This window comes from Saccopteryx bilineata, chromosome X (genome assembly GCF_036850765.1).
Source record: "Saccopteryx bilineata isolate mSacBil1 chromosome X, mSacBil1_pri_phased_curated, whole genome shotgun sequence".
In the NCBI taxonomy this organism is placed as follows: domain Eukaryota; kingdom Metazoa; phylum Chordata; class Mammalia; order Chiroptera; family Emballonuridae; genus Saccopteryx; species Saccopteryx bilineata.
Genome location: NC_089502.1, coordinates 14,006,202 through 14,016,401, shown reverse-complemented (window position 1 = coordinate 14,016,401; position 10,200 = coordinate 14,006,202). Strand labels below are relative to the sequence as shown.

Sequence of the window (10,200 nt, the reverse complement as noted above, 5' to 3'; positions counted from 1 at the left end):
CCCCCCTTTTTATTGTTATGGCTCACATTAATATGGCTTTTCTTGTCTGTAGGGAAATTCCATTAGGATAGATTCCTAGAAGGGGAATTAATGGGTCATAGGGCCAGGGATGGTTTTTGGCTCAAGTCTCATGTGTCCAGTTTGCTTTCTAAAAGAATTGTACAAATTTTCAGGGCTCCTAACCTAGTTGAAAGTGCCATTTAAACCTAACCTGGACAGCATCAAATATTATCATTAAAAATAGCTTAAAAATAAACTTCATCATTATTCTAATGAATGGAAAATTTTACTTTATTCTTGTGTCAATGTGCATTTAAAAATGTAATGTTCCTTTCCTCTTCCTTTTTCCTTCCTTCTTTCCTTTTTTCCCCCCTAATTAAGTTTTCTGTTTTCCGGATTGTCGGTTCAAGGCTGATTTTTCTTTTTTTTTTTAAATTGCATTAAAAAAATTTATAATAAGCAACCAGAGTCAGCTCTGCTAGAGGGTGAAGCCGCCTCCCAGTTTTCCCTCCTCCTCTGCCAACCTCCCCCCATAGTTCCCTCTACCAGGTCCAGTGACAATTGGATGATGCAGCTTTGATAATCATCCGATTCCAGAATGGGTGGCTGCACTCCTTTTCTGAAGGCGGCAAGGACACGGTGCCCCAGAATCATGCCCCTTTTGTTGTTGTTATCTGCCTTCATTTTTTTAGTGAACGTCCTGGGAGGAGCCCCAGGACACAACCCGGACCGCAGGACGAAGATGATATCAGTACACAGTCTCTCGGAGCTGGAGCGTCTGAAGCTGCAAGAGACTGCTTACCACGAACTCGTGGCCAGACAATTCCTATCTGAATTCAATCCTGACCGAGGTAAGCAGTACCCCTGGAGTGTGGCTTCCTCGCTCTCTGGCGAGTGAACCCTCCGGGACGGGACGGGGAGAGTTGGGAGTCAAGAACGGTAGGAGGGGCGCGAAGGTAATGAAAAGTCTTAGACTTGGTCGGTTCTCCTGCGGCTCGGATAAATGAGAAATGAGGAAGAGGGAGTTGAAGGGTGTTTGTTGAATTGCAGAAGAGGTAAAGATTAGTTGAGTTGGGTCAGAGGCTGGGGGCTTTCGGGGCAACAATTTCGACAGGCAGTTATCAGGAACCGACAAGTTAACGGAGGACAGGTGAAAATACAGACGCACCAGGTGCGATTCCAGAAGAAGTCAGAGTGGGAGGGAGGTGCAGAGAGACACTCTGGGAGAGGACTGGGACAGACAGAGACAACGCGGTTGAGAGACGGAGAGTAAGGGAGACAGAGAGACACGCGCCAATCCTAGCTTGGAGCAATGGCGGGAGGCGCGCTGAGAGCGCCGCCCAGCTCAGCTAGCTGAAGGGGACGGAGCAGGATCCAGCAGTGGACCGGGTTCGAGTGTGCCAGAGTTCTCAAGGGTATGTATGGGCTCAGATTAACAGTTGAGGGGAGGCACGAGGGGGTCGTACAGGCGGAGGAGCGCTTCTGCAGTAATGAATAGTGCAAGGGCAGCAGGTTCGGCAGGCGCGCACAAGGGGACGCAGCCAGAAAGGAGCGAAGCAAAGGGCGAGAAAACCCCTCAGGCAGCCGCCACTGCGGGAATCGAGTGTGAGGACAGGGTGGGTGGAGCAGCGCGTGGAGCGGACGGCATCCTGGGTGTGAGTGTGCCCTCAGTAACTTGTCAACTTCTACTCGCAGAGATGCCGCAGACAGAACCCTTCCCCTCGCCTGTTGCACTGTCCCAACACTCAGAGCCCTGGAATTAACTGGAATTTATGTTTGAAGCGTTGTGTTGAGTTACTACTGATGCATAACAAGATGCACGGTGCGCACAGGGCGCCTAGGATGGTCCTGGTTTGGTTAAATTCTTGGGATCCTATACGTGGTAGATAGTCTTGTTAAACGGGGAAACCGAGGCTGAGAGAAAGCAAAAACGCTTTTCTCAGGCCGGACCGCGCTGCCCCTGCCGCCCACTTCCTGCAGATCAAAGCATTGCGATGCTTTCGTCACTTATCAAATCGTATTTGTATGAGTGTGCGTGCTTTTTCTTTTTTTCTTCCCATAGCTCTGCCTGTTGAGGCTCCAAACACCTTGGAGAAGTTGTTTCTGATTCTCAGAGGACGACAGAGTGGTGAGGAGTTTTGTATTTTCCTTAGGAAAAAAAAAATAGGATGCTGCATTCCCTTCTATATTGTCCTTGCTATTGGACACTGCGCGGTGCCCACTGCCCCTAGGGGCACTCGCTCCCCCCTACCAGAAACCCTGTAGGGGTTGATTTCAGGAAATGTAGCATTAACTGCAGACGCGCGCGGGGTGGTCCCATGAAATCTGCTTAAGCCATCCTGCTTAGGATCTACCCCAGACTGATTGCCCAGAAGAAATTGCCTCATTGCTTCAAGGTAGTCAATCCCTGGCAGGATTTAAGGCAGGGACCTTGAGTTCCGTCGGGGTATTTGAGTGAAGTTGAATCCTTCAGTCAAACCACTGCGGGTATTTTTGGCTCACTCCAGGGAGGGGCGCCGCGGGTCTCAAGGGGTGGGGGTTGGCTGCGGGAGTTTGCTTACAGGCGTGCTACAGCCCCTGCAGTTCCTTCTCATTTAAGTGCTGCGGATGACGTTTCTCATTCTTTCCCAGGCTCCTCAGTCTTATCCCTGAAGACTTTTGGCGTTCGTCTGGAAGAAGTGCTGGTGAATGAGCTTACCCGTGGAAAGCAGCTTGAACTAAGAGCCACGATGCAGATTGAAGAATCTACCCCTCAGGTTGTTGGTCGTCGTCGGGGAAACGTGGTGCAAAGGATGTTTGGCCGCATCAGGCGCTTTTTCAGTCGCAGACGGGATGAGCCCTCCTTGCCCCCAGAGTTCACTCGCCGTGGGCGTCGAGTGAGTTAAATCCTCCAAAATTCAAGCAGGGACCCTTCCTGAGGTGTTCAGGGATGTGAGAAGGGAGGTTTCAAAGGTCTTTGTTCTCAGAGGGAAAGGCGTGTTGAAAGGGTATACTGGCTTGCCACAGAAAGAATGTGTTCTATTATGAATGTGACGCAGTCCTCAGGAAGGTTGCAAGCGACCTTCTTCCTTTCCCATTTTAAGATAATCTGGGTATCTCCACAGGGTGCAGTGTCTGTGGATAGCCTGGCTGAACTGGAGGATGGGGCCCTGCTGCTGCAGACCCTGCACCTTTCCAGCATTTCTTTTCCAATTGGCCAGCGACTTCTGGGTTCCAAAAGGAAAATGAGCCTCAATCCGATTGCTCAACAAATCCCCCACGTTGTTGAGACTTGCTGCAGCTTCATTGAGAAACATGGTAAGAGGGTTGAAAATGATGGTTAAATCAAGATACAAGGTAATTAAAGAGAGAGGATCATGTTCTAGAAATAAGGACAGGAAAAAGGTTGTAGGGATTGGAACATCCCCCCATCCACCAGTTGGGGTCCTGATGCAGCTGGGAGGAGAAGGGAAATGGGTTAGGGAAGGGGGCCAGAGATTCTTAGCACACTTGTTCTTTTCTTCCAGGCTTAAATACAGTGGGGATTTTCACCTGGGAATACTCTGAAGAGAGAGTGCGTGAGGTAAATTGGCTTTGTTTACACTTTTGTTGTTTGAGAAAAATAAGGTGAAGTGGGGGCTCCCCCATATTTCTGAGGGGAGTCTCATGTATCAGGCACATCAGATTCCCAGCTACCTCCACTGGAGCCTAACACTTATTTTTTCCCTGTTTCATGTATTATTCACTTTTTCTATATGTATATCCGTAGTATTTTGAACCCTTTGAGAGTAAGCTGCAGGCATTGTGCTGATTTACTCCAAAATATTTTCATGTTTATTTCCTAATCGCAGGCACATTTTTCTACAGAACCAGAGTAATGATCAAACTCAGAAAATTTAACCCTTGCAGTGCTTTTACCTAATATACAGTCTATACTCACATTTAGCAAATTATCACAATATTGCCTTTTTAAATTTGAATTTATTGGAATGACACTGGTTCACAAAACAACTGGAGAAATGACCAAGAAGGATCCTGTGGTGAACAGGGCAAACAGTCCATGCATTCTCTCCTTTTTTATAGCTACGTGAAGAATTTGATCAAGGTCTAGATGTAGTGTTGGATGACACTCAGAATGTGCATGATGTTGCTGCACTTCTCAAGGAGTTTTTTCATGACATGAAGGATTCTCTGCTACCAGATGATTTGTACATGTCTTTCCTTATGACAGCAAGTAAGTCTTTTGCTCTCCCTTCTTCCTTGTGGAGCAAGGAAAGGAAATAGTACAGGAAGTGGGGGGGAGGGGCTAGAGACAGAGCTCAGGCTACAAGACCCCAAAGAACTAAGGAAGAGTAAACATCTAACAATAAAAACACCTCTTCAGACTACTTTTCTTGTAACTTGTAATATGCCATTTAAAAATTAGCCTGACCAGGAGGTGGCGCAGTGGATAGAGCATCGGACTGGGATACGGAGGACCCAGGTTCAAGACCCCGAGGTCGCCAGCTTGAGTGCTGGCTCATCTGGTTTGAGCAAAGCCCACCAGCTTGAACCCAAGGTCGCTGGCTCCAGCAAGGGGTTACTTGGTCTGCTGAAGGCCCATGGTCAAGGCACATATGAGAAAGCAATCAATGAACAACTAAGGTGTTGCAACATGCAATAAAAAAATAATGATTGATGCTTCTCATCTCTCCCCGTTCCTGTCTGTCTGTCCCTGTCTATCCCTCTCTCTGACTCACTCTCTCTGTCTCTGTAAATAAATAAATAAATAAATAAATAAATAAATAAATATTTATCCAGAGCTTGTTGAAGTTGTGTGTGTCTTCTCAGGATAAAGATAAACCTATGTTCTGCAGAAAGAGTTCTTGCTTTTAAGGCTTCTGGACCTGTAAGCTGTGGAAATGAACAAAGGAAGGATGCCTGAGGACTTCCTCCATAGCCTTCACTGATTTTCAATCAGAATCACATTTCTTGTAGTATCAGACTGCTGGCAAGGTTAGCCCCTTCAGCCAACCCTTGTTTTCTTTCCTCTAGCTCTGAAGCCACAGGATCAGCTTTCTGCCCTGCAACTTCTGGTTTACCTGCTGCCCCCTTGCCATAGTGACACTTTGGAACGTCTGCTAAGGGTTCTGCATAAAATTACGGAGAACTGCGAGGACTCCATTGGCGTTGATGGACAGTTGGTAAAAAAGCTTTGGGAAAAGGTAGTAAGGGCTTTGGTTGGAGATGTGTGGGAGTATATGAGAGAGACAGAGCCAGAAAGACAGAGGAGAATGGAAACAAGAATAAAAAGACCTTTTCATTTATATAACATCTATTACTATGTCAGAATCAACCACTTTTTGCTCCCTTTTATCTAGGTTTATGGCAACCGTATGACTTCCACCAATTTGGCTTTGGTGTTTGGATCTGCTCTCCTGAAGAAGGGGAAATTTTCCAAGAGAGAATCCAGGAAAACAAGACTGGGGATTGACCACTATGTTGCTTCTGTCAACGTGGTCCGTGCTATGATTGATAACTGGGATGTCCTCTTCCAGGTAGGTGGAAAATTTGGGTACACTTATTTCACAGCTCTCTATGCTGTTTACAGAGCAGGAAGAAGTTGTACATATATCCTTTTAGGTATCCAAAGGTGCCTCAAAATCTCCCAATCTAGATGTACTTTCCACATTAGCTGATCATGGTGCCTTCAGTCCTGGGCAATTGATAGAAATGAATATGAAAGTTAAAAAGTTGTATGATAAAGACTAACATTGCTAATTTTACCCTCAGGTGCCTCCTCATATTCAGAGACAGGTTGCTAAGCGTGTGTGGAGATCCAGTCCTGAAGCTCTTGATTTTATCAGACGCAGGAATTTGAGGAGGATCCAGTAAGTGTTTTCTCAGTTTGTTTATGGTTAACCTGAGGCAAAATATTTTATTGGGCTTTTCAAACTCAGACAATCTTTTTGTTAATCAATCCAAGTATACAAATTGATTTGCTTTTTTCAAATTCATTCTCATTCAGGAGTGCACGTATAAAGATGGAAGAAGATGCTTTACTTTCTGATCCAGCGGAAAGCTCTGCTGAAGTCCGAGCTGCTGTCCTTGCTCAAAGCAAGCCTTTTGATGAAGGTCAGTTCCCTGCTGGAGAAAAAACCCTTGTTGAAGGTCAGGTCCTTGCTGAAGGTCAGCCCCGTGGTAAAAGTCAGGCCCTTCCCAAAGGCCAGGTCTTTGCTGAAGATGAACCTCTTGAGGAAAATGAGTCCTCTGAGGAAGATGTGACAGTTAATGAAGAGCTAGTATTTGAATATCTCAATCAAGGTGTAGTTTTTGGAGAAGTACAAGGTCTTGAGATCCCAAATGACTTTGAGATTCAAGGCCCACTTTTTGAAGACATACCAGAGATTAATGAAGATGATGATGATGAAAATGAGGATGATGATGATGATGATACCATGAGTTTTGATGATCTTCCTCCCCTTGAGGATATTCCAGATCCCGATGATGAAGTTCCAGAACTCATTGAAATCCTAGACTTTGAAGAAATACCATATTTTAATATGGTCCCAGACCCTGAAGGAGTCCCAGATGTGCAAGGAATCCCAAATCCTGGGGAAATCCCAAACCACAATCTTGAAGAAGAACCAAATTCTGAAGACTACCAAAGTCTTGACCTTGCAGAAGTTTCCTACCTTGATATAATCCCAAACCATGAAGAAGCCTTAGGTAATGATGAAAACCCAGGTTCTGAAGAAGACCCTTATCTTGAAGAGGTTCCACCTCTTGGTGAAATCCCAAATGATGAAGCCTCACATGCTGAAGAAATTTCAGATCACGAAGAAGCCCCAGAGATCAATGGGATTTCAGACTTTAATGAAGACCTTGATTTTGAGGAAGTCCCAGTTCTTCATGTGGTCCCAAGTCCTGAAGAAGCCCCTGGTGGCCATGAAATTTCAAATCATGAAGAATCCCCAGAGGTTAATGAACTCTTAGACTCTGAAGAAGATCCTAATCTTGAAGCTATCCCAGCTCTTAATGGAGTTCCAAATGAAGAAGATACTTCAGATACTGTAGAAACTCCAGAGTTCATTGGGATTGCTAGTTTTGGAGAAGAATCCAACCCTGAAGAGGTCCCAGCTCTTCATGTGGTAACGAGCCCTGAAGATGTTTCTGATTTTGATTAGATTCAAGATGAGGAAGAATCCTCAAGGGTGAGTGAAATCCAAAACGGTGAAAAAGCTTCAGATTCTGAAGAAATCCCAGAACATGAAGAAGCTTCTGATGTCTGTGGAAGCCAAGACTCTGAAGAAAACCTCAGTCTTAAAGAAGGCTCTGTTCTCAGTGTGGTTCCAGAGCCTGTGGATGTTCAAATTCACAACATTTCAGATTCTCATAATGACTCAATCAACACCTTTGAAGAAGATGAAGTTGCCAATGTGATTTCAGAGCCTGAAGATGTCTCTATTCTCAGTACAATTCCAGACCCTCAGCCAGACCCTGCTGTTAATCTTGAAGAAATCATGAATATGGAAGCAGTACCAATACCTAATTATCTTGACTCTAAAGAAGTTCAAAATTCAAAGGCAATCCAGTTCCGTAAAGAAGATTCAGATGTTACATTTCCTGTAGATACCACCCTGATTATTACCACCCAATCTCAGCCTGGTCAACTAATTAACTACAAGCCATTGCTAGAGTCATCAAAGATCGACTCCTGCTTTCTCCCTTCCATGAAGTGCTGTAAGCTTCTGGCTCCAGCTTTATTACTATATGCTTAGTAAAATTAGTTAGGCTGCTTGTAGAGTGCTAATGATTGTTAGGAGGCCACATTCTTCCCCGCCTCCCAGGAGGTATTGTCTATTTGCTCTAAGCATGGGGTATCTGTCTAACACTTTCTGTTCTCTAAGCAAGCCCTCCTCCCCCACTCCCCAGCTTCTGCAGTGGGCCTGGATTTAGAGATCTATATTCTACTCTTAGGCTGTAGATTTCTTGTAAGTCTAATGAGGATAAGCATCTCTGCCCTAACTTCTTGCTTTATACTGTATTTGAAGCTCAAAATTAGGTCTTAATCCCTTGGGTGCTGTGCAAAGTAAGAAGTTAACATTGTTACTATTTTCCAGATTCCTCTGAGGAGCCAGCTGTGCCTCCCGGCACTGCCCGTTCCAATGACGATGAGGAAGGAGCGGGTAACCCCCCTATTCTAGAGCAAGACCGCCCATTGCTCCGTGTTCCCCGGGAGAAGGAGGCCAAAACTGGCACCAGCTACTTCTTTCCTTAGGTGGTTTCCTTCTATAAGGTGCCAGACAGGGGAAAAGGGTGGGGGAAGACCTGGGATGTCACAAGAAACAATAAAGAGTGTGTCTTGAAGGTAAATATCTGAGGGTGAGAAGGAGTTCTACCTGATGCTCGGGTCAGGCTGAGAAGTCCAAACACATTGCCAGCCCCTTCTTTGGGGATGCTTGGTTCCTTCAGCTGGTAAAAGCAGAGATGTTTCTGTGTCATGCCCAGGCTCCCTGGTGCTACCTTGCCTTTCTCTTTTACCCCTGATCCCGGCTTTCCCACATTACAGCCCTTACTTTAATTGATGTGATATTTGTGGTAAACATCTGTCTCAGAGAAGCTCACAAACTTTGAGGTGCTTCTGCACCTCCAAAAAGGATTGCATGCTTTTCCTACCTTTCCTACCCTCCTTCTGTGAGCTCAATTGGAAAAGACCTCAAGAGGCATGCTAGGATGTTAGGTCAGCCTACTAAGAGCTGAAAAACAACTAATGCTAAACCATGTCACACCAACTCATAGCCCTGTCCCGACAGCAACTCCTCCACATCAAGATATTTCTTTTCCCCAAATTATTTAGACCAATGGCTCATCAAACAGTCACTCCCCAAATTATGTGCAGGTTTGTTCAGGTAGAGCCACAGGATAATCTCAAAGTCTAACTTGCCTATTTTTTTTTTGGTCAAAAGTTAGAGGAAAAATTTGATTTTATTACCTGGATTTGTTTTACAGACAGCTGACCTTCACACCCTGTTGCCAGCAAAACAGTTAGTTAGGTATGGACATATAATTCCAAGTAATTTGCAAGTTAACTTGACTTGAAGGAACCGCTAAGCTAAAGCCAGCCTGGTTCCAGGTAATTAAAATCGCCTGATTAAAAATGTTGCCTATCTATCCTCTCTGTACTTTTTCTATGTAGGATGGTACAAATTGCAGGACATTCTCTGATAACACACAGATATGGGTTATGTATGACATCTAAAATTATAGCTGATGTTGAGGGGTAGCAACTGCTAAGGTCCACAGAATGAAGAATGTATTGTATTGAGGGATAGAAATTGATCACATACTGGTTAAAAACCACAGAGCTCGAAGATTTGTGATTGTGAAACTTCTCTGACATTTAATCATTAATAAACTTCTGTGTTGTGATAGCAGAATATTTGTGGATTACTGTGTTTTTTTTCTTGTTTAATTAAAAAATTTGTTGGTCAATTGGGAAGCCCTGGGTGGAAAAAGGAGAGGTGAGTAATAGGAATAAAGGAGAAGGTTTGATTTGGATGGTAACGGGGGGGTGGGGGTGGGGATGGGGGTGAGGGGGTGGTGGGGAGGGGTGAGGAAGGAGAGAGAGGGAGTGGGGGAGGGGAGGGGCACAAAGAAAACCAGATAGAAGGTGATGGAAGACAATTGGACTTTGGGTGATGGGAATGCAGCATAATCAAATGTCAAAATAATCTGGAGATGTTTTCTTGGAACACATGTACCCTGATTTATCAATGTCACTGCATTAAAATTAATAAAAATAAAATAAAAAAAGGATAAGAAGGTGATGTGGAATACGGGGCAAGGGTGACATGGTATCAAGGGATGAAGTGAGTGGAATAAAGGGGTGGAGAGATGTGGGATAAAAGGAGTGATGTGGGCCTGACCTGTGGTGGTGCAGTGGATAAAGCATCGACCTGGAAATGCTGAGGTCACCGGTTCGAAACCCTGGGCTTACCTGGTCAAGGCACATATGGGAGTTGATGCTTCCAGCTCCTTCCCCCTTCTTTCTCTCTGTCTCTCTCTCTCTCCTCTCTAAAAATGAATAAATAAAAAATATATATATATATAAAAAAGGAGTGATGTGCACTAAAGAGGAGGTGATGTGGAATAAAGAGGAGAGGTGGTGTTGGATAAAAGGAAGACATGCTATGGAATAAATGGGGTAAATAGAAGAAAGGAGAAGAGCTGTAATTGAAT

The 10,200-nt window shown here is 44.8% G+C and overlaps 1 protein-coding gene across 1 annotated transcript; it reads left to right on the top strand.

Moving 5' to 3' along the window:
- The first annotated feature begins 598 nt into the window (after window positions 1-598).
- ARHGAP36 (Rho GTPase activating protein 36) lies at window positions 599-9,311 on the top strand. The gene is made up of 11 exons (XM_066249420.1): window positions 599-851; window positions 2,063-2,128; window positions 2,632-2,876; window positions 3,105-3,297; window positions 3,507-3,562; window positions 4,063-4,213; window positions 5,014-5,162; window positions 5,340-5,516; window positions 5,752-5,849; window positions 5,987-6,093; window positions 8,082-9,311. Exons 1-11 carry the CDS (start codon window positions 599-601, stop codon window positions 8,237-8,239), a joined length of 1,653 nt encoding a protein of 550 aa, XP_066105517.1. The 3' UTR covers window positions 8,240-9,311.
- The last annotated feature ends 889 nt before the right edge of the window (window positions 9,312-10,200 follow it).